The 21988-nt window shown below is 35.2% G+C and overlaps 1 protein-coding gene across 2 annotated transcripts; it reads right to left on the reverse strand.

The window, feature by feature from the left end:
* Positions 1–1358: 1358 nt before the first annotated feature.
* LOC149783244 (uncharacterized) lies at positions 1359–21050 on the reverse strand. Of its 2 annotated transcripts, XM_089931448.1 has the most exons (6): positions 20986–21050; positions 10150–10308; positions 8939–9080; positions 7006–7188; positions 5555–5719; positions 1359–5235 (listed from the first exon to the last, which is right to left on the reverse strand). In XM_089931448.1, exons 2-6 carry the CDS (start codon positions 10285–10287, stop codon positions 4709–4711), a joined length of 1155 nt encoding a protein of 384 aa, XP_089787574.1. In that variant the 5' UTR covers positions 10288–10308; positions 20986–21050; the 3' UTR covers positions 1359–4708. The 2 variants fall into 2 exon arrangements, with proteins under 2 accessions (XP_089787574.1, XP_089787575.1); XM_089931449.1 differs by lacking the exon at positions 7006–7188.
* Positions 21051–21988: the final 938 nt, after the last annotated feature.

Here is a 21988-nt window from a genome sequence, read left to right on the forward strand (position 1 = left end):
GGGAATAAAATCACTCCCCAAACCTTTACCGGATGCTTTTTTATGCTAGTCGGCTGTGTTGTTATCGGTGTTGTTTTTAACGGCGTTGACAGATCTACAGTCACAACAGGGCTTGCAACCCTCCTTGCTTGAACATCTTTCTTAAAATGTTTAAAATCATCTTCGTCTTTTGACGTAACCCGCTGAATACCTTTATGTGTAGTAAACACCAACCGTTCCCATTGGTTATACTTTAACGGCGGTGAACCCGGCTCCAAGTAGTTTTCATAATTATTAAATTCACCTACAAGATCAACAGCGGTATCGTAATTTTTCATCCTAATATTTTTTGCCGTATCCTCCTTGATTTCTGTTTTACCGGGTTTTTATTGCGGCGGAGCTTCGGCTCCAGGTAGCGTTTCTGACGCATCTACAAAAACTTCTCCGGGCGGTGTTGCTGCAGCTATGTCAGTTGGAAGATCTCGTAAAATCTTTTTTTGTTTTGTGGTTCTTGCTGCTATTTTTTCAGCTTGCTCAGCGGTCTGTTTTAATATTGAAAGAATACCTTTCTTTCTTTCCTCGTCCTCAGTATCTCCCAATAAAGCTCTTTCAGTGACCGCCGCGGCTTTTTCAGTAGCTGTTGTAAAGGGTTTAAATAATTGTTCTGTGCCAGCCGCGAATTCAACTTGTGCTTGTTGCCGCGATTGCACATTTTTTTTTTAAATCCTCCTTTACAGAGATATATTTCTTAAGTGCTTCTTCTCGCTCTCTAGCTAGGCTAGCTGTGTAAGATTCCGAATGTACCATTATTTGGTATAGCAATTTTTAATTCATAGCAGCAGAGGAGGCGACGCTCTCAACTTGTCACCGAATAATCGCGTATTTTTCCTTCGATGCAACAAAGAAAAAAAAAACATATCGGCAATAACAGGTAAGCCAATTTGTCATCGACGGAGTTGTCTTACGCTGGATATCGCGTTTTTTTTTAATACGATTTTTGTGATCTCGTAGGAAGGTGTATTTTGGCGAAATACAGGTGAACCAATTCAACCAATTAGAGCTTGTTCGCCCTCTCTGCTGCTAATGTGGATACAATTTTGTACAATACATTGAACTTGGAGAATAAAATTATCTTGAAAGGAGAAATACGTTCATCAGTCAGTAAATAAAGTAACCGAAGCTTACGTTATTTGTACCATGGAGAGGTTGCTGAGAATGGGTGGTGGACATGTATGGCGAGGAAAGGACGCGTGCAATCATGCCGCTAATTCGTTTTGAAAAATAGAACATACTGAGAGAAATAATTTTACTAGGGTCAGTTGTATTGATAAGACAGCTAAGTGAAGCAGAGGTAAGAAGAGAAATGTTAAAAACGAAACAAACATTAATTTTTTTTAATTGTTGACAGTCCCATTAAAGATGAAGTAGTGCCAGTTGCCGAAACACACCATTTTATTTGACAAAGGCAGAGTTTAAAACCGCTGTTGACAATTTACCATTTAAATAGTTACTTCAAATTAAATGTACAACAATGAACAAACGTTTCACAAGTGAACCTTGGAACTGTACAGGTGATACATCCCTTCATGATCATAGCAGTCATGAAAGCTTATCTTCGTGTGGGAAATATTTAGCGTTTTTCAAAAGTATGTACGCCTGGATGGAAATCATATTAATAGACTGCAAAATGAAACTGTCAGTCATTGTAAATGTCCTTCGTGAAGAGACTCTTGAAACTGAGAATTACAGCTAGCATTGCACACAAAGTACCCATTAAAAAGTCAATTAATTGCATCATTTTCATAAGGGATCATTTTCAAGCAAAATGTATTGGCAGCGAATTTACAAAACATGGACAGGATAGTGAGATTAAAGCAAAACGATTTTTAAATTTAAATGGATATAACGTAACTGACTGTGCAAGTCTTGATGGGATTTTAGATTCAAATACTGTTCTAGAACTTAAAACTACATTTCCTAATCCTAAATGGGCAGTGTTAAAGCAGCTCTTTGCTAGTTGCAAATATGATGTAAGGAGTGAAAATGGCAATATATTAAAAGTTAAAGGAGGCAGAGGATTTTGTTTACAAATTCAATTAAATATGTTTTGCACAGTGTTGAGAAAGTGAAAACTTTGTATCGGGCATAGTGAAGATGACCACAATTTATAGATGCCAAGTATGACGATCACGTTGTGAAAAATCAGATATTGCGCCTTCGTGAATTTTATTACAAAATGATGAGCTAAACACGAGCATTCACTGTTGATTATTTTTGTGTGTTTCACGTAAGGATTCTTTCTTTATATTTACTTTTCTTGAGTTGGTTGTACATCCATTGACTGCACAGGAAGTTCCTCTACCTCTTTTATACTTTGCTTTTATTTATATCCATTATAAAAAGGTCTGTACATGTACAATTGAGAAACACAAAATGTAAACACAAAGCAGCTGATAGCGACAGACTAGTTCGCATTAGTGTAATGGCTGATATACCATGTGACAGAAAATGGAAGCGCCCATGAAAATTGGCTCAGTCCCAGATAAACTTGTCTATACGGACATCATACAAATATTTCTTGATCATAGTGACAAGTCTCTTCAATGTTTGAAATAGACTTTATAAAGTTACAGGTTTTAAGATAAAGTCTACAAAATAACAAGAGCAGTTTTAATGTTATTGCTGTCAAAATCAAATATTAATATCTTCAAATATCTTAAATAAGACTGGTGTCAAATGCAAAACGCAAACACAACTATCTTAATTCATACTGAATTACAAAATACGCACACAGGCTCTTAGATACAGATACAAACACACAAACATAGACAGATAATGGATGACAAACATTATACAATAGTAAACCCGAAAGCAAGGGACAAAATAAGCGATCAATCTGTTGATTCATTTACTGAATAAATCATGATATAAATCTTTAAAATATTAAATATCTATTTTCTGAGTAACTCCTCATAGTTTAGAAAATGAATAGGTAAATCATATATCTTTACTGGAATCGCCTTTCCATCTGTCATGCCATTCTAGGCAACGACGGTCGACATCTCTAGTGGATACTACAGAGCTTCCATCGCATATTAAAGAGTTAAGCTCCAAGTACAAATCGCTAGCTCCAAATGCCAACATCCGTAAAGTATTATCCCTAGTGCTTATGTGTCCCTACTTCTTATCTGTATGACATAATGATTTTTATCTGTATAAAGGCATAAATAAATATTTACAATAATCAGTACTCAAGTTTCCTGGCCTTGACAGTTCGCACCCTCCGTACCCCATTTTGCATAAACTTTGGTCACTCCATCCTGATTCCGCCTTTCAAGTATTTTCTGGAAAACTTTGTCAACCTATTCAGAAAATAATAATTAATTATCTTGGACAAATGACTTTTGAATCTTTTCACAAACGAGTTTCTGATCTATACGTAATCTGATAATTTAGCAGAAAGAAACTCCAATAACCAACATTTTATATTATTTCGTTCTTTATGTCATTGTAATCTGATTGATCCTTCTTTTATTTATTACCCTGGTCGCTCAAAAAGTCGCTAAAATGAGTTAGAAAGCAATAGATAAAACAAAGTAACCAGAAATTTAGTACTGAAATAGCAAAGGCGAAATATTCTACATTTTCTTTTCTTTCTTTTTGTCTGCTAATCATTCAAAGCGGTAATAGATAAGATCTTTCGGCAAATATATTTGAAAAGCCATTTGCTTGCAGAAGGTAATGATTATTTTGCAATCTGTTGTATATTTCATACAAACCGTTACAAAATGCCGTTTCATGATTGTGTGACCAAATCTCTGCGCGCAAAGGCAAGAAAATATGAGATTAGGATTATCCTATTCTGAAATTTGACATTGTAAAATACCACCATGCCAAAAAGTACAGTGAATGAATTTGGTATTTTAAATAAAAAAATCGGTAACGTCACTTCCTTGACTCAACAATCATTAACCTTCGTCTCGCCTTCGAAGAATAGACATGACACAGGTACCACCTTTCGGACAGTGTTGTCGTTGTCGATAGCCTAAATATCAACGTTAGATATGTGTATTTAGTTCAGGTTTTCTGACACAGTCATGAATTTCGATGGATCTAATTATTTCATATGGTGCTCATCACAGGCAAAAGGAGGTCATAATGATATACTTTTCTCAGTCCAGTCACTTTGATGTATATTTTGAACATAACCCAAGGGAACGAGGGCATCGAACCATTCTTCTAAATATGCTTTGTCTACGCGATCCCATACTGCAATGTTAGAAACAAGCCCATATTGCAATGTTAGAAACAATCCCATATCGCAGTGTTAGAAACAAGTCCATATTGCAGTGTTAGAAACACAGCGTCGCGTGATGCTCATCGTAAGTATGCATATGAATCAACGTGAAATCTAACGATAAAAAGGTGTGAAAAATGAGATACTTCACAGACAAAGGTAATATCTTTCAAGATTTAGTATTATAAAGACGATTTGGCATATGCGAATTTATGCACTTGACTGCTGCTTTGGGGCTTTAAATAATCTATACACGGACAACAACAAAATCTTTCCACAATATATCCTGTATTATTTTGCAGGAAATATACCATGAACAAAAATGAGGAAGCAGAATTATTTTGCAATCATTAAACTAAATGAAAACTTAAATTATTATGACAGAAATGCAGCTCCTACTCTTCGTTGCAAAAGGTTCCAAAGGAAATGGCCCTACTTCGGGATATGTCCATCTTTGACATAATTCATAAGTCGAAGTGCCTCGACTCTTGTGAACTTAAATTCGTCTCGAAGAAAATTCCCATCAATTGATCGTAACATTCTTCCATCCACCATCTCGTCTACAAACATTTGGACATATTTATCTAACTTTAGAAGCCTCAGTGCCTTGCTCACATCTTTAATCTTGTACTGCTCGATATCGTCTGGCAGTGCATTGTCTGGTGTGTTTTTAGTTATCTCCCTTGTGCTGGTCGAAAATAATAGCTCATCCGATGTTCCAACTTGAACCATACTTCTTTTCATGGTTTCCGAATTTCTTGGAGGAAGCTCAGGAGGAATATTTTTATACACTTTACTATCTAGGCATCTGTCGGATTTCTCTGGTACTGACGGTGGTTTCTTTTTCTGTTTATAGAATGAAAACGACTGGATATGTTCATACTGCACTGAAGACAAAGAAGGTCCAAGCTCTTCATAGATAGGCTCTTTAGCAAAGGTTACCGAGATATCTGTCATATCTGAAAGGTAATAAATATTTCACGTTTATGACGCAGCTACAACTGTGAATGAACTGACACTGTTCTAAGATATATGATGTGAATAAACAGAAAGTCGACCTAATACGAGAAAACTGAATATATGAACAGCTGCAATTAACAGGAATTTACCATTTACCGGTTTTGTGATCAGCAGGCCAATTTAAGTATGGTGTATTGATGATATCTTCATTTGCTTATATATAGATCTGAAACGTATCTTTATCACCATCGCTTCATTCATTCATTAATGTCATGTTAACACTATATACATGTATATATATACATTCTTTTGCCTCACCCTTTTGTACATCATTCCCGTCATCAGTGATCGACATTTTGGCAGTGAGCTCATCTTGATATAATTTCCAATACTCGGCTGTCTGACCCTTTATTCCTGTTATAAGGCATAGGCGAAGGTCTTTGAGGTACAGAGGGATCCGAACATAATCTAGATCTACGTCATCTGTGATGATTATAAAGTTATTCATAGTATTTTAATTTATTGTTATCGTTCATGTTATCATCGTTATCGTCATCGCTCATGTCAATTGAAACAAATGCAAGAATATTATCTTCTTCAGATACAACAAAAATAAAATTACCTCTGCTGACCTAAAAAGTGTACTACGTAAAGCAGATCTTTAAAATTTTAATTTTATTTGTCTTCTCTTCATCTGACCACATTTAAATTGGTCTTCCACACTTTTAACGCATCTGCGTTCGTCGTATTTAACATCATATGGAAAATCTAAGCTAATATGCATCATGCTTTCATCAAAAAATTTCATATTAACAGTTAGAACAAACACACTTTGATTGCTAATTCCAATTTGGAGATATGGTGCCATCTGGTTTTTTTTTTTTTTTTTTATAGCAAAGTAAATGACCAAAGCAACGTCTGGGTACTTATTCACAATGAACTATCAGAGTTCTACAGTGTTTGATTGTGTGTCAGGAAAAACCTGAGATATATATATATATATATATATATATATATATATATATATATATATATATATATATATATATATATATATATATATATATCTGTGTGTGTGTGTGTGTGTGTGTGTGTGTGTGTGTGTGTGTATTAAAATTTGAGTTCAAGCCATGGACCTGTGTATGAGTTGGATGAAATTTTCCATTGCAATGCCTAAGTCTTAAGTCAAGTGGGGATGTATAAAAGGAGGTTTGGTAAACAAATTATTCATTCCTGTTTTCAGATCAGTCTGTGGAATCATTAACAGTTGTATTCAGATAAAATTTGAGAGAAATTATTTATCAAAATTATTCATTGTAATTAAAAAGTGCTCTTTTACTTCACGCAGCTTGTTACCATTACGTTTCACTTAAAAGAATCAGATCCGTTGATAATCGTTAGAAATGAAGATCACAAAAAGTTCGGTACTTATGACAATTTCTTTCAGAATCATACAGACGCTGATGGTGAGTTGGAAAACAGCTATGGGTGAGTAGTAGTCAAATGTGTTTGCCCAGCATTTTCTAAACATTGACGATAGAGTTTGTAAGGGGGAATCTGAAATTGACCAGTAGAAATAATGGTTCTTTAATATAAAAAACTCGAAGAAAATATTCAAATAGAATAGGAGGATAGATAACTGAATATGAGAGAAAAGGAAAATATCGAAACAAGCAAATTTAAGTCGAGCTAAGTTAGCATATAAATAAAACGACAAGAAAATACCGGTTATTCAAGTAATCTAAGTAAAATCATTTAATCATGTATACCGTCCTTGATGAAATTCCCCAGCATGTAGGTTTCTTCTATTGTATGAGTAAGTTTGAGGGCAGGAAAGTTTCTTGTACTGAGTGACACTGATCCGACCGTAATTGTCTCATCCTTTGCGAACCGTACTTCAACGGGAAGTTTGTTTTTCTCGATTATTTCACTCAAAGAAAACTCCTTACTCTCTGCGCAAAAAGAAGACATTAATGGAGATTTAATGCCAAACATGACTAAATTTCTGACCATATATTTTCATTACATATTATTTTACAGACTTGCGATACGTTAAACAGTGGAAGGGATTTTCCCCTCGTCCATAATCAGATTACGGGGAGTTGTTATCACAAACGGTAGTAACAGCATTTTTAGACAATGTCTCGGTATTGTTAGCTTCACCAAATTGTTCTTCGAGCCCGCTTTCTCTTATATATATATATATATATATATATATATATATATATATATATATATATATATATATATATATATATATATATATATATATATATATATATATATATTGCTTTGTATTGTTTGCTTCATTGCTTTTTGTGTGGGGTTTTGTTGTTATAGTTTTATCCTGTTTTGTATAATTGTTATTTAGTTTTGTTTTTTAGTTTGTTTTAGCAGCAGAGGAGTTTTGTTGGGTGGTGTCGGGGAGGGGTTATTGTTGTTGTTTTAGGGATTAACGCCATTTTTCAGCACACGATAGGCTATACATGGCGGCCAGTATTAATGGTGGAGGAAGAACCCGAGAATACCCCGGAAAGAACCACCGACCCTCGAGAAGCTACTGGCAAGCTTTCTCACATACCCACATTGGCCGAATCCGAGACTCGAACCTACGCAGACAGAGGTGAGATGGCAGTGATCCGTAACGGAGAGCGCTTTAGACCACTCGGCCACTCGGGGCCCCTCGAGGCGGGGGTAGACTCAGATGAAAGAATACGTCACCGTAAATAAATGATAATGAAACTCAGCCATTTAAATATAGTCCATGTACATTATGTCACAAAGCCGTCAATTTCAATATAGTCCATGCACATTATGTCACAAAGCCGTCAATTTAAATATAGTCCATGCACATTATGCCATAAAGCCGTCAATTTAAATATAGTCCATGCACATTATGTCACAAAGCCGTCAGTTTCAATATAGTCCATGCACATTATGTCACAAAGCCGTCAATTTAAATATAGTCCATGCACATTATGTCACAAAGCCGTCAATTTAAATATAGTCCATGCACATTATGTCAAAAAGCAGTCAATTTCAATATAGTCCATGCACATTATGTCACAAAGCCGTCAATTTAAATATAGTCCATGTACATTATGTCACAAAGCCGTCAATTTAAATAGAACGCAAGTACCTAATGTCTTACATGCTATCCACCTGAGGTACAATATTTAATTTTGGCCATGTACACACTAAACCATAATCCCACTATTAGTTTTGACTCTTACATGCCACAGACGATTATTGCTATAATAGACAGAACTGTAGAAAACAAAAGCAGTCTCGATTCCTTGTATGTCTGGTTCCATGCATTGAGTGTCTTAAATAGCGCCTGTTAGCAACATTACAAACAAACTTATAGTCATGCTCATATATATATATATATATATATATATATATATATATATATATATATATATATATATATATATATATATATATATATATATATATATATATATATATATATATATATAATATGTATGTGAATATTCCATTCAAATTCCTGCCATCTAAGTTATCCCAACAATTAAGTTCATAATCTAGACGTGTATATATATTTGATAACATAAAAAATTTGGATTTATATAGTGATGATGCATGTGTGTTTATCGCGTATTTGCATTTTGGAAATCAAAACACTCATGCTGTAGATTGAATGCAATTCTACTGACATGAACCCTAATATTTCCATACCTTTCCATCTGAATCCCTTTTTCACGCAAAATTTTAATGGTAAGTCCAAGGGTATGCTGTAATTGTCACACTTCCAGCCAGTTTTCTCTGCTGTCACTGCCACCACGCGGCATTGGCTGGAAGAGGTGTGGATCCTAATCACCTGAAGGTAGTTTATTTAAATTGCATTCATTTCTTTCATGGACATGATTACGGTTTTATCATTTTTTTTTGTCGAACATTTCCTCAAATTGAGAATTTTACTTTATCTTGCCAACGACGATGTTGGTTACCTAAATAACTCAATTAAAAGATGAATATTTCGATAAGTTTTGCAATGCTCAATCCTGCTGAATATGAGTTATCATCAAAGTTAAACATAGGTAGTAAAACCTTTGACATACGATTTGAGTCTGGTCGGTGCAGTATCATGGTAATTGGTTATAGCGAAATAAATTAGATTTACTTATGTGGGATCGTCTGTTTGCTGATTGATTACATTTTTCATACTCCCTTGTCAGTAATTCTGTGTCGACTTTTTAACAGCTGTGATTGTAGTCAAAAAAAAATCAACAACAGAAAATAGTGTAAGCAATATCGCAGAATGTCATAGGAGCAGATAAAAAGATTTTGCTAATGTGGAAATGTACTACTGTTTAAATTCTGTGTTCAAAAATACATATTCTTTTTCTTTACCGGTTAATATACCACATAGCACATTGATAGTTTGGGGGTATTTTACTATCACATTGTGATATATTAGTTGCCGTACACATTTCTCGTAGATGTGCTAAATAGAATCCATTACAGACATACGGTACACATTTTCTCCATGATGTACCAGAGTCCATTACAGACATACGGTACACATTTCTCCATGACGTACTAGAGTCCATTACAGATATACGGTACACATTTTCTCCATGATGTACTAGAGTCCATTATGAACATATGTACACGTTTTCTCCATGATGTGCTAAACTGAAGTCCATTACGGACATAAAGCATACTCTTTCAAATCATGTTAGTCAAATCCATGCGTAAGCCATGAAGAGTATTAAGCAAGTAGATACATTATTTAATGAATAGACGGATGAATGGAAGAAAGGAATGATGTGGATCGCTGTGTACGTGTTTGTGGATGGATGGATAAGAAAATAGATTGATGAATAATGATTCAAATGTAGAGACTCAAAAGCTTGAAAAGGAATAACCATCGATTAAAAGGATACCTGTTTTCTGGAAAACGAGTCCGTCTCAATTTCCCCATACACGCCGTGCTCTAGGAACGCAACCGTGGGAAATTGGTGCTGGAATTTCTCAAAAAATTCCGACACTTGGTAAGACATGCTGTCACATTCGAACATCATTCTTGGCGCAATTGAATTATTCTGCAATGAAAGCAGATTTAAGAAATAAACCTAAAAGGGTATCCATTGAACGTTGAAAAACGAATTTGCCTGCATCAAACGGTGCTGTTTACCTAGTTATCTATCTCCCAGGCAGCCATTCTACCTATATACCTACCTACCTACCCACCTACCTACCTACCCACCCACCCACCCACCTACCTACCTACCTACATACATACCCACCTACATACCTACATACATACCCACATACATACATACATACATACATACATACATACATACATACATACATACATTACGACTCTAGGTCTTAAAGTATTTAACAGGAAGAGGCGAAACCAACCATTTAAGTGAAATCAACAAGCAATGTAACTCTCAAATATAGAGTGAAAGTTCAAGGGTCACTCCCAGCATTGTTAATATATCCCAAATAATCATAATTGTCCCATCAGAAGTAAACAAATATAGAATTTTAGTAATGAATTCTGATAGTCTTGAATTTCCTGATATAACACAATGATGCGATCCGCAATGTCTCTGAATTAGTTCACAATAATCCAAATTAATGTGTATAAAGAAATAATTCAATGAGCACTTTAGTAGTTCTAATGAATATTTTAAATAAATAATTCCTCTTGAAGTATATCTCTGATGTCAACAACACGACTTCAAAGTCTGATCATTGCTACTCACTGACTGTCATGGAACAGGAACGAATTAATAATTTATCAAATTCAAAGTGACACACATTTTCACTTGACCTAAATGTGAATCATTCCAACGGAAAATTTCAGTTTAATTGTAAACAAGGCTGGGGCATGAATGATCTGGACTCTAATGCTATGTAAACATTATGTTAACAACTTACAAGCATAGACAAAAGTTAGGCACACAATGAAATATACATAACACATTTATACTTAAACAGCAAGATGTTGTGTATATTTGTGTCTACGAACAAGGTTTATTTGTAAACAACAAAGAAGATGAAATATGTAATGGTCACCTGAGCATCATTAATTTTGGGAGCAACCAAATGCAGTTGGCAACCCATCCTGCTGCTGAAGTAAGGACCTCGTCATTACAACAGCAACTTAAATCTTTCGAACATTGTAGTAGCATCGATTTGAATTGATTGATCATAGTCATGGGAGACTGATACTCCCTGGAAATATAAATCGTATCACAACCAGACCAGTTAGGCGGCCTCCCAACTTTAACTCTAGCTTTTTGTGCAGGACAATTGGAATTTGGAGTAAAGTACTTTTCCCAATACCAGCTGAATGTATAGATGATCCGATAGGAGAATTAAAACCTACAACCTTTCAAATTGCCTGTCCGGCACGCCAACCACTTTTAACTATCATGCCTTGTGCATCCATTAGTCGCCTTAGAGCAAAGTGAAAGAGAAGCTGGCCAGATGTGATGGAATAAAGTGAATGAAAGAAGCCACGTGGAAATAAAACGTATCCTTGTATAAGACCATGAGTCTAACGACAATGTTGTCTAAACTATTTGATGTTTTGGTGTACAAGAAATCACTCATCGAGTTTTGTATCGTGTCTGTATCGTAATGTGCTTGTACTGCAGTATATACATTCATTTAATCTTCCCATTATCGTATTTAATGCCTAATTGTTAATTTCTAAAAGATGATGTCTTCAGAAATCGAATCATATCAGTAATACACTCTTGAAAATATTTTATATAGCGGGCGTCAGTGACTTGGACCGTAAAACGCTCAAATTATTCAATTTACTGAAAACATGACAAAATGCTAAATTTCAAGTCCCCAAATGTACTATTTTTATTGATAATATTTTTGCTAAAATGCATTGCCTTTAGTAATGATCTCTCTCTCTCTCTCTCTCTCTCTCTCTCTCTCTCTCTCATATTATTGTACGCACTTATTCTCGATATTTGGATAATTCATCGTTTGCTACATATTTGTTTGGGGTAAACTTCGCTATGAATAACCCCCATATTTGAAGTATTGTAACAAGTTTGATTATCAACTTATGTATACTAAAAACTATTATTTTTCTTATAAAATAATTATAGCACAAGTTTTCATATCACGTTTATGTTAGCAATGATCACGCCGTGACAAAAATGGTTTTTATGTCTTGTAGCGCAGTCCTATTGGTTAACTCATGGCGTTCATTGCCTTTGCACAAGTTTGTCTTTAATAATAATAATAATAATAATAATAATAATTATTATTATTATTATTATTATTATTGCGGTCACTGGATAATCACCGAAGTCATTCAAATTATCAGCTGCACAACACAGTTCACGCACGAATGTATGGCTCTTTATTTTGACGGATAAATTGTGAATTAAGTTTTCACGTCATTATTACCCACGTAGCACCTTCAACCACAGCTGCTTTTCACATTTAGTTTATCACGTTAATATCATATTGTCTGGAAATTAAAGTAGTCTATGTTTGCAATAAACTATTGCAATATGTATTTCTGCTGTACATTAACCCATTTAAAGTGAAATAGGAAGACAATATGAGTATTTAATCTGCATTCGCGGTCCACCTCTTGGCAATTACCTTTTAATTGTATGTTATTATGGTACAGTGTGTTGACAGGTGATGCGCTAAGCCTCAGTCTACCCCTGATAGAGATTAAAATGCACATCACAAAGATTTAAATGCGAATATAAACAGAGATTAACATGGGAATCACATTGAGTAGCAATAATGAAGGGGGTTTTCAGCGCATTTCCATCCGCATCCATCAATTTCCATCCCAGAAATGCTTATTTTAGCCTAAAAAGCCTTAAAAAAAAAAATTAATAGTCCCATCAACACTTAGTATTTTTTGACATATTTTACATCAATAGCGTGCAAAAAACGCTTTCAAAAATAACGTTTTTTTTATTATTTCACGTAGAAAGTAAAATGGCCAGCTGTAAAAAAAATTAAAGTATCATAAAGCAGAAATAGTATTTTAAACACTTCTATCAACAACACGCCAAAGAACCGTCCAAAATCAATTTCGCTTATTCGCTATAAGCGCAACGAGATTAAATACAAGCAATACTGTTACTACCAACAATACACCCAGAGCTTTAGCTTGGACGATTAAAAATCCATTTTGCTTGTTCACTATTAGCGCAATTTAACGATTTCCATCAACTTGTTTTAATGATAGTGTATGCACAGGACAAGCACAGATGAGACTTTCTATCAGATTAATTTACATTTATATAACTATAATGAAAAATGATACTGACTATCTACGTTACGCTAAATGAGGAGACTTTTTTTCAAAAACTTTCCAGGATAGACTTAGAACCAGAGAATTGTACTGTGATTTTGATATTCACGGTTTTCCTATGACTAATATTTGTGTGATTTGTATAAATTTAACGAGACAAAATATCGTTGAACACAGTGCTAAAAACTATTGGTGCTAGTATGTTCGCCCTTCATAGTGCTGTTGGTGGTAATGATTATTTTCAAACACCTGGTGGCTCATATTGGACTGCCTTTAAATATTTGATCCACGATTAATAGATTGGACAAGCGATCCGTTTACATATATTTGTACACATGTTGATAGCAGTCTTCCAGAATCAAAGAGAGATTTCTTATTAAAAATCAACTGCACTCCTCCCGTCAAGTATACTATGCCGGAGTTTCCAGAAGTAAATATATATTATCCATATTCTAATTTTATTGTCAAGAAGTCATCATCGTCTTATAGTGACCCTGAGCATGTGTGTTAACTCATCTACACAGAATATTTTATCGTCGAAGTTAATTAGTCCTTGCTTATATAGTTGTTCCGCTCTGATTTGATGCTCTACTGACCTATTCGCGGTCATCTCAGCAATGATATTTTTCTTCACAGAATAACACCTACTTGAACAAATCATGAGTAAAAGTTTTCTTGACAATATCGTTTTTAACAGCTTTCGCTTTCATCATGTTTTTCTTTTGTGTTCAACGACACTACTGAATACATTTTGCTACGAAGTCCAACAAATTCGATAATCGGGTCGAAACATAATTAGTCTTTCATATTTCCGATTACTTTTTTGTTAGCAGGATCATGAAATCCGGTGCTCGGCTGGACATCAGATAGATCAAATTCATCTTGGTAGTTATAAATCCTGGTACACATCATCTGTTCCAGTGATCTCATACGGGAGTGAATCAGTGTCAGTAAACAATAATCTTGCACCTGGTCAGACTTTCTTTTACAAAGCGATAGTGAAAATCGAACATGAGCCACTTTGAGATTTCCAACACAGACCAACCAACATAGATAGGCTTGTTAAGAATCAGATTTGTTTTACATTTTTTAACCATTGAGAGGTCTTTAGTAATCGGAATTCTTCCAGCAAACATTTCTAAGGCAACTAATGTACTGAGCGGTTTAGTGTTCTTAACGAGCTTGATATCAGCTCTGTTACGGATATTTTCCATGGTCTTGCCAAATACTGCATTATTCATCAGCTTGAGGAAATCTTTTTGAAAATCGGTTTTAGCTGCTATTCTCGTATCCGTGTTACATTTAATATAATCTGCCACCCAGCTTGATTGATCGATCTTTAAGATTTTGTGTATTTTTGTAACGGGTATTCCATGATCAAGAGCCCGCTTCTGGATTATATCATGACAGACATAATTTTTCTTACCAGCTAGATTAGCTACTAGTTTTTCAATCATGTAGGGTTTCCCCGTGCGCGCGGCAAATTGTTCATGAGATAATAAACTATCCGGTATTATCATTTTTTTCTGGCAGGAAGGTATAATCATTATGTTGATCATGCTGGTGTTCAGGATAGTCAGTATCAACTTCTATATAATAACTAAAATCCGAATCAGAAAGATCCGTAGTTAAAATATCTGTTGCGTCGAGGAAGTTTTCTAAAGTCTCCCAACAAGTACAACAAGCTGGCATGCGGTCCGACATTGCCCAACCATATAGATTGTTTTATGATACTATTCGATGTATACAGACGGCGATGATGGATCATAGTCAGATAGATAAGTGTTATTTGCGCGCGTGCATTTTCCAGTTGCGACACTTAATCCACCTCGAACAGCTTTTTCGATAAACAAGTACACGTCGGCATCGTTTATCAGCGTCAATTCGACCTTGGTAAGCTTAAGCATTGCATCCCAAGCTAAGCCAGGTGATTAGAAATAACAACACGGATATGGTATGTACTAGTTGATACTTGTCCGGCGAAAGCTCAAAAATATATCATCGAGTAACAACACATCCTGGATCAAATACAGATCGATATAATCACCGATTGTTTTACAACCAAATTCATTCCAAACACAGCGCGCATGTGCAAACTCAGCATGGATGCCATTTTCAACCGCCAACGACGAGTAAAATTTATCAAGGCCCGGCAGTGCGGTCTCATCGAGGCGCACAAAGCTGTTTAGATACTCAAATGGAAAAATACCTTTCTGTCATTAGCGCTGTCTTATTAACAAAATGCTCAGTCAGCGATGGGAAATTACTACAATGTTTTGCAAGCTGATCCAACGAAGAGGGCATAAACTGTAAATTGTCTATGAAACGCAATTTTCCAATTGACAACGCCATAAATTTTTCAGAATTAGTTGGTATGCCATCTATATTTCGTCCATTACACAGCTTGATGATATCAGGATGTGCAAGCGCTGATATGATAAAATGACCATGATAGTTACGGAAATTATGTGCTACACAAGGAATAAATCATACAGCGTGAAATTTGAGATTTCAAATATTGTGAGCCGCTCCTGGGTATTCACCTGTTATTTGACAGTGATCGTGAACGTCTCCTAAATCATCGTCAGTTAACGGCAGTTTACCAAACTGTTTGCTATCATCAACTTTTTTACCAAATAATTCTTCACAGAAATGACAACATGTAGCTGCACCATAGTCGAGTTGTTGTTGTGATGTTAACTGTTTCATCGGAGTCAGATTTGATAACCGCATAAAGATTTTATGAACCTCAGCGAAATGATTTTTGATCAACCAGACAGCTGGTTCCGTTTCATCGATGCGCGTACGCCGATATAATCTTACCGGTGTTGACAATGAAGGATCAATCGTGCAAGTAACCTAATAAGCAACATACACCAGAATGTGTTTACAGGTGTGGATTGTTGTTCTAGATCCTGCATTACTTATTTGCGTCGAGATTGGCTCTCAAAATCATAAACACTTGTGAAAGGAATAACAAACTTCTTTCTGTGATTTTTAAATTTCACGATCTCTTAGCGTTCATTTGTTAATGTTACTCGCTGCTGATGGACACATTATTCATTATGCTCCATTAGTAGCTCTTCCTTGGAAAAACTCCATAAGCAACGAAGTATTTCTTCGTGTTATGATGTTTAAATTGTTTGACAACCAACCGTTAAAATTCTTTATTAACGAAAAATTCCCTCGATAAATCAACAGATTGATTGTTTTACTGTTTGCGGGTTTAGATAATCGTCGAGGAAAGATTTTAAGGCTGTCATCAACCCCAAACACATTTATCCCACCTGGTAACATTTCAGTTTCTATTTTTCAATGATGTCGATTTGTTCGATTTTCATCGAGAACTTTATTCCAGTCCAATTTAGTTTTGATTCAAGCTCGTAATACCTTGAAACACGATTTGGGTCTTTAGACACTGGAAACAGTCTTGCTAAAATGTTCCATACTATACACCTATCATTATCATTGACAACATTAATACAACATCTAGTATTTTTTTATTTCTTCAGGCAGTTCAACAAATGTGCCAACACGTAACGGATCATATTTGAAAACACGAAGAAATACTCGCTGCAGCTCAATCAAAACCCAATATGATCCTGAGATTTTGTATTCATCCACGTGTAAATCGTGCTCGGACATAATTTGGTCAGCAAGAGCCATTTTCGTCTAACAGGACGATACAAGGTGTCTGGGTCAATTTAGACAGCGAGTATTTTTCAGGATTAACAGCATGTTGAAATAACGCTTCTACCTCAACGATTAGCTTAATGCTCGGATTGTCCTGTAAAATCGACCTAATGATGTGTTTTAAGTTATAGCTGATATTTCCCTGAGGTGTCCATTGCTATGTTTTATCATATCCGTCGAACGCTGAATCGACTACTACGAGGTTAGATTTTTTCCGCCTGAGCGATTCAACCTTATGTTTTAACCGGTCAAGTCCACTAGTTGTTTTAGGATATTTGACGGTCTTTCCAGATAGTTGCTTAAATTCCTCGACTAAACTTCTTCTTAGATCACCTTGACTCGTAGTAGTTTTTTCAGCAGTCGGCGCTAACCTAACGCCGGCGGTTATTTGTTGAAGCACTTGTTTGAAGCGAAATTTATTTCGTTTTATAGATTCCTTTTCAACTGCGTCGCTGAGGCGGTTGAACTCAATATTTGTTTTAGGATATTTAGTTTTACCTGTAAGTGTTAGATACTCATTTTGCAGTCTTGTTGCTAGCAAATGACGTGTTTGTTTCGCCTTACCAGCCATTATATTATTAATTATATCTCTAATTATGTATCAATTATTTTACAAACAAAATAAAGATGAATTAAAAAAAATAGATTACTATAAATATAATGCCATTTCAGATTGGAATGAACAAATGCAAGTGACTGTTACAAAATAAGGAATACTGTGGACTTCATCATTATTTGATAAAGAAAAATCCACAAGCAGGACCAAGAACCAAAACCGTGCCTCGGTTGCGGTAAGGGTGTAAAAGGTCCATATCAGATTAGTGGTGGTTGTGGTCGTAGCAGCTATCGATGGCTGATGTGCTATTACAAAGCAAGAAACCCAAAACACCTTGTTTAGCGAGAAAACACTCTACGGTTGTGGAGCTTTTAGCTAATAGACAAATTACAGCAACAACACACTTGTAACAATCATTATTGTTAAAAAAAATTACTGCCTTGTTTAACTTTATAAAACTTATTTTCACTGTTATTGTAACAATAAGACTTTGTATCAAATTGAACCTATTTTGTTATAAGGGTTTAAACTTATTTTCACTGTTATTGTAGCAATAAGACTTTGTATCAAATTGAACCTATTTTGTTATAAGGGTTTATTAATTTAAGCCTTTCTGTTACTAATCCTTATAGCATATCATGTTTACTTAAAATAACGCTTTATACTATTAAACATTAATATATGAAATAATGGTCCACCCAGAGTCATATACTGCTCGGTTAGCCCGTGAGCTCCTTGAAGCAATAAAAAAATATCTCCCCTTGAGATATGCTTATAGGAAAACACTACAAGCGGGACAAAGCACAAGAGGGTTTTACAAAAAAAGCAACTGAGCTGTTATTTAAGCCAGCAATCGAATCGTTAGGTAAACAAGAAATCACATCAACGCGGTTGTCATAAGCAGTTGAAAGATCTGCTGAAGCCGCTGTAAAGATCAGCTGAGGTCGCATTAAGGTCTACTGCCGCGATAGAACAATCAATCAAAGAGCAAAACCTGAAGCTGACGAATTTGTTGACGCGGTTGAAGACACTCCTCCGGTTTATTATGTCAAACCACCAGAATACCGACGTGGTGTGGCTAAAATGCTTGATAATATTACCGATCATATCACACTAAGAAACTACGACACAGCTGTGGATCTCGCATATAACTACAACGACAGGGATATTTATTTTGAGCCAGGATCACCTTCGCTAAGTTTGGACCAGTGGCAGAGGTTGGTTTTTACAACACACAAAAGCATAAAGCGTGTAACAACGAGGTATGAAAATGAGTTTGATGATTTCAAAAAAGAGGTTAAACAGCGAATAATAGGAAGTCCCGTTGTCGTTGCTGACTTAAGTTCACTACCAACTAAAAGGTCGGCCAATTGATGTCACACTTTTAAACATATTCAGCAAACCAAGTGATGTTACACCTGCGAGTCCGCAGCAACTGGTTTCAGATTTTACAACACCACCAACATCACCGCAGATGGTTACACCCGCAGATAGCACACAATAAAAACAAGTAGCGGACTTGTTAACCAAATCTGTCTTGAAAACATCATACGAGATGTTGACAGACTATAGGTACTTGTCAGCGCCATACGAGCTGGTAACAATTCACCTGAAATAATAAACGAAGCCAGTGATATTTGTCGTGGGTTGCTCACAGGTGGTCTTATGGAAACCAAAATGTATCGAAAATTTATTGATGAATTTGTAGAGTCCGGTAAACCACTTGATGATATCGCAAGGAAAGCGAAACAGATTGGAGAGATTCTTGACATATATAAAAAAAAAAAACGGACAGGACGGTGTAACTACAAGATGATAACAGAGGCATCTAGTCTTTGTAGCGAATTATTTTCTCGCGGGAGTTTGGACAAAATATTCTTTCGTGAGGTGATTGATGAATTGCTGGATGATTAGTTAACGATAAATTGCTTAATTGATCAAGTAACAAAAAATTTATAGATGATTAATGGTAATACTGGAAAAGTAATATTGGTAAGCAAGCTTGATCTGATAAACACAACAATAAATTGCGTTCTTGTGTAGCATTAAAACTCTGCACCGTGAATTATTACTCAAAACCTTACACGTCTTCGTAATATTTTTCATTGTTTTTTTTAAATATATTTACTTGATCATAATTACAAATCAGTATGTCTCGGAAAGCTACTTATTTTTCAATCGCGGACGAGTGAAATAATTTTAAAAAATGTTATTTTTGCAAGCGTTTTTTTACGCTGTGGATGTAAAATATGTCAGAAATACTAAGCGTTGATGGGGCTATTAAAAAATGTTATTTAAGTCTTTTTAGGCTAAAATAAGCATTCCTGTGATGGAAATTGATGGACGCGGATGGAAATGCTCTAAAAAAAACCTTTTATCATTACTACTCATAGATTACAAAATTGAGGATCACAAATAGAGATTAAAATGCGGATTACAAGGCGGATCACAATAAAAAATGTGTTTCTACCGAGGAACAGTGATTTATCGTCCTTAAAAGTGCCATTTTCGGCGCAAACGCTGCGTAAACTGAAGCCCCCAAAGCGCGTTCCGACTTCCAACTCTTTCTTTCCAAGCCTTTATGGTGAAGTGTACACAAAGTTAACATTGATTTAAACTTATTCGAAGAGACAGTCCGTAAGTATAAAGCATTATTGTGCAAAATACGACTATTCAGAGAGACAGTCCATAACTCTAAAGCATGATGGTGCAAAATATGACTATTCAGAGAGACAGTCCTTAACTCTAAAGCATTACTGTGCAAAATATGACTATTCAGAAAGACAGTCCGTAACTCTAAAGCATTATGGTGCAACATATGACTATTCAGAGAAGAAAATCATACAAGTTACATCAAAACCCATTATTTTCAAAATAGTGTAAGTATGCTCAAGCTAATGTTCAAAATTTCAAAATCACACATGACACTTAGCTTACAACTAGATCATCAAAATTGGCAATCTGGTAGGAAAACAGAACTTAAGAAAAACGAAAAGTTCGATAAATATAACTTTGCTTGAATTAAACTTGAAGAAACTCAATACATTTGGATTTTTAGCTTGAGTTCCTTCTCAGAACGTCAGAGAATTCGAGCCGATGAGTAATGTTAAATTGTAAAATAGTCAATGAAAATATGATCTACAATGTTCTACTCCCCTGGGGATGGCGATAATTGAATATATACTTTGTCTCATAACGATAGTGACTTACCTCAAATTTACATATAGTTTTATATGTGCAAGCGGGTCAACTAGCGCCATGGCAGTGATCAGTGTACATTCACTAACTGATAAAATATCCCATACTTAAATTTCCTGAATATAAGTGTAAATGTCAAGGTTACCAATTGTACTTAATGACTAATCGATACTCTTATGTATCTCTCTCTCTCTCTCTCTCTCTCAAATTGATTCTTTGTAATGAATTATGAAAATTGTTTACAATATATTTGTCCCTTTTTATGTCTTTAACTAAAACCGTTCAATGAATTATTTTAAAACCGTTTCGACTGGCATGTGTCGTTTACTAATGGCTATTTTAGATTCAATCTTGCTTATGTCTTTGTTTTATTTTATTTTTTTGCCCCAAAACATATCAGTCGGTATGCCGGATAAAAACTGAATATATCACTAGAATCTGCGTTCAAGATGTCAAAACAATCTCTCTGATCGTTAATACGAATCTTCAACTTTCTTAAACCGTAATGCAGACTTGTAGCTACATCCATACATAGTCTTGTTAAAGGTAGTGTATATCCACATTTAGTCGTGTTAATGGTATCATGTATCCACATTTAGTTGTCTTAATGGTATCGTGTATCCACATTTAGTTGTCTTAATGGTATCATGTATCCACATTTAGTTGTCTTAATGGTATGATGTATCCACATTTAGTCGTCTTAGTGGTAGCGTGTATCCACATTTAGTTGTCTTAATGGTATCGTGTATCCACATTTAGTCGTCTTAATGGTAGCGTGTATCCACATTTAGTCCTATTAATGAAAGCGTGCATCTACTTTTAGTCCTGTTAATAGTAGGGTGCATCCATATTTAGTCTTGTCATTGTTATTGTGTATCCACATTTAGTTTTGTTAATGTTAGTGTGTATCCATATTAAGCAATGTTAATGTTAATGTGTATCCATATTAAGTAATGTTAATGTTAGTGTGTATCCATGCTAAGTCTTGTTAACGTTTATCTGTATCCATATTAAG

This window comes from Sinohyriopsis cumingii, chromosome 14, assembly GCF_028554795.1.
Source record: "Sinohyriopsis cumingii isolate HCF-2022 chromosome 14, ASM2855479v2, whole genome shotgun sequence".
NCBI lineage: Eukaryota > Metazoa > Mollusca > Bivalvia > Unionida > Unionidae > Sinohyriopsis > Sinohyriopsis cumingii.

Coding starts and splice junctions, on each gene's coding strand:
- LOC149783244 (XM_089931448.1), bottom strand. CDS start 10,287: ATGATGTTCGAATGTGACAGCATGTCTTACCAAGTGTCGGAATTTTTT. Junction 9,081..10,149: donor ACTCGTTTTCCAGAAAACAG/GTATCCTTTTAA, acceptor AACTACCTTCAG/GTGATTAGGATCCACACCTC. Junction 5,720..7,005: donor GGGGAATTTCATCAAGGACG/GTATACATGATT, acceptor TAATCATCACAG/ATGACGTAGATCTAGATTAT.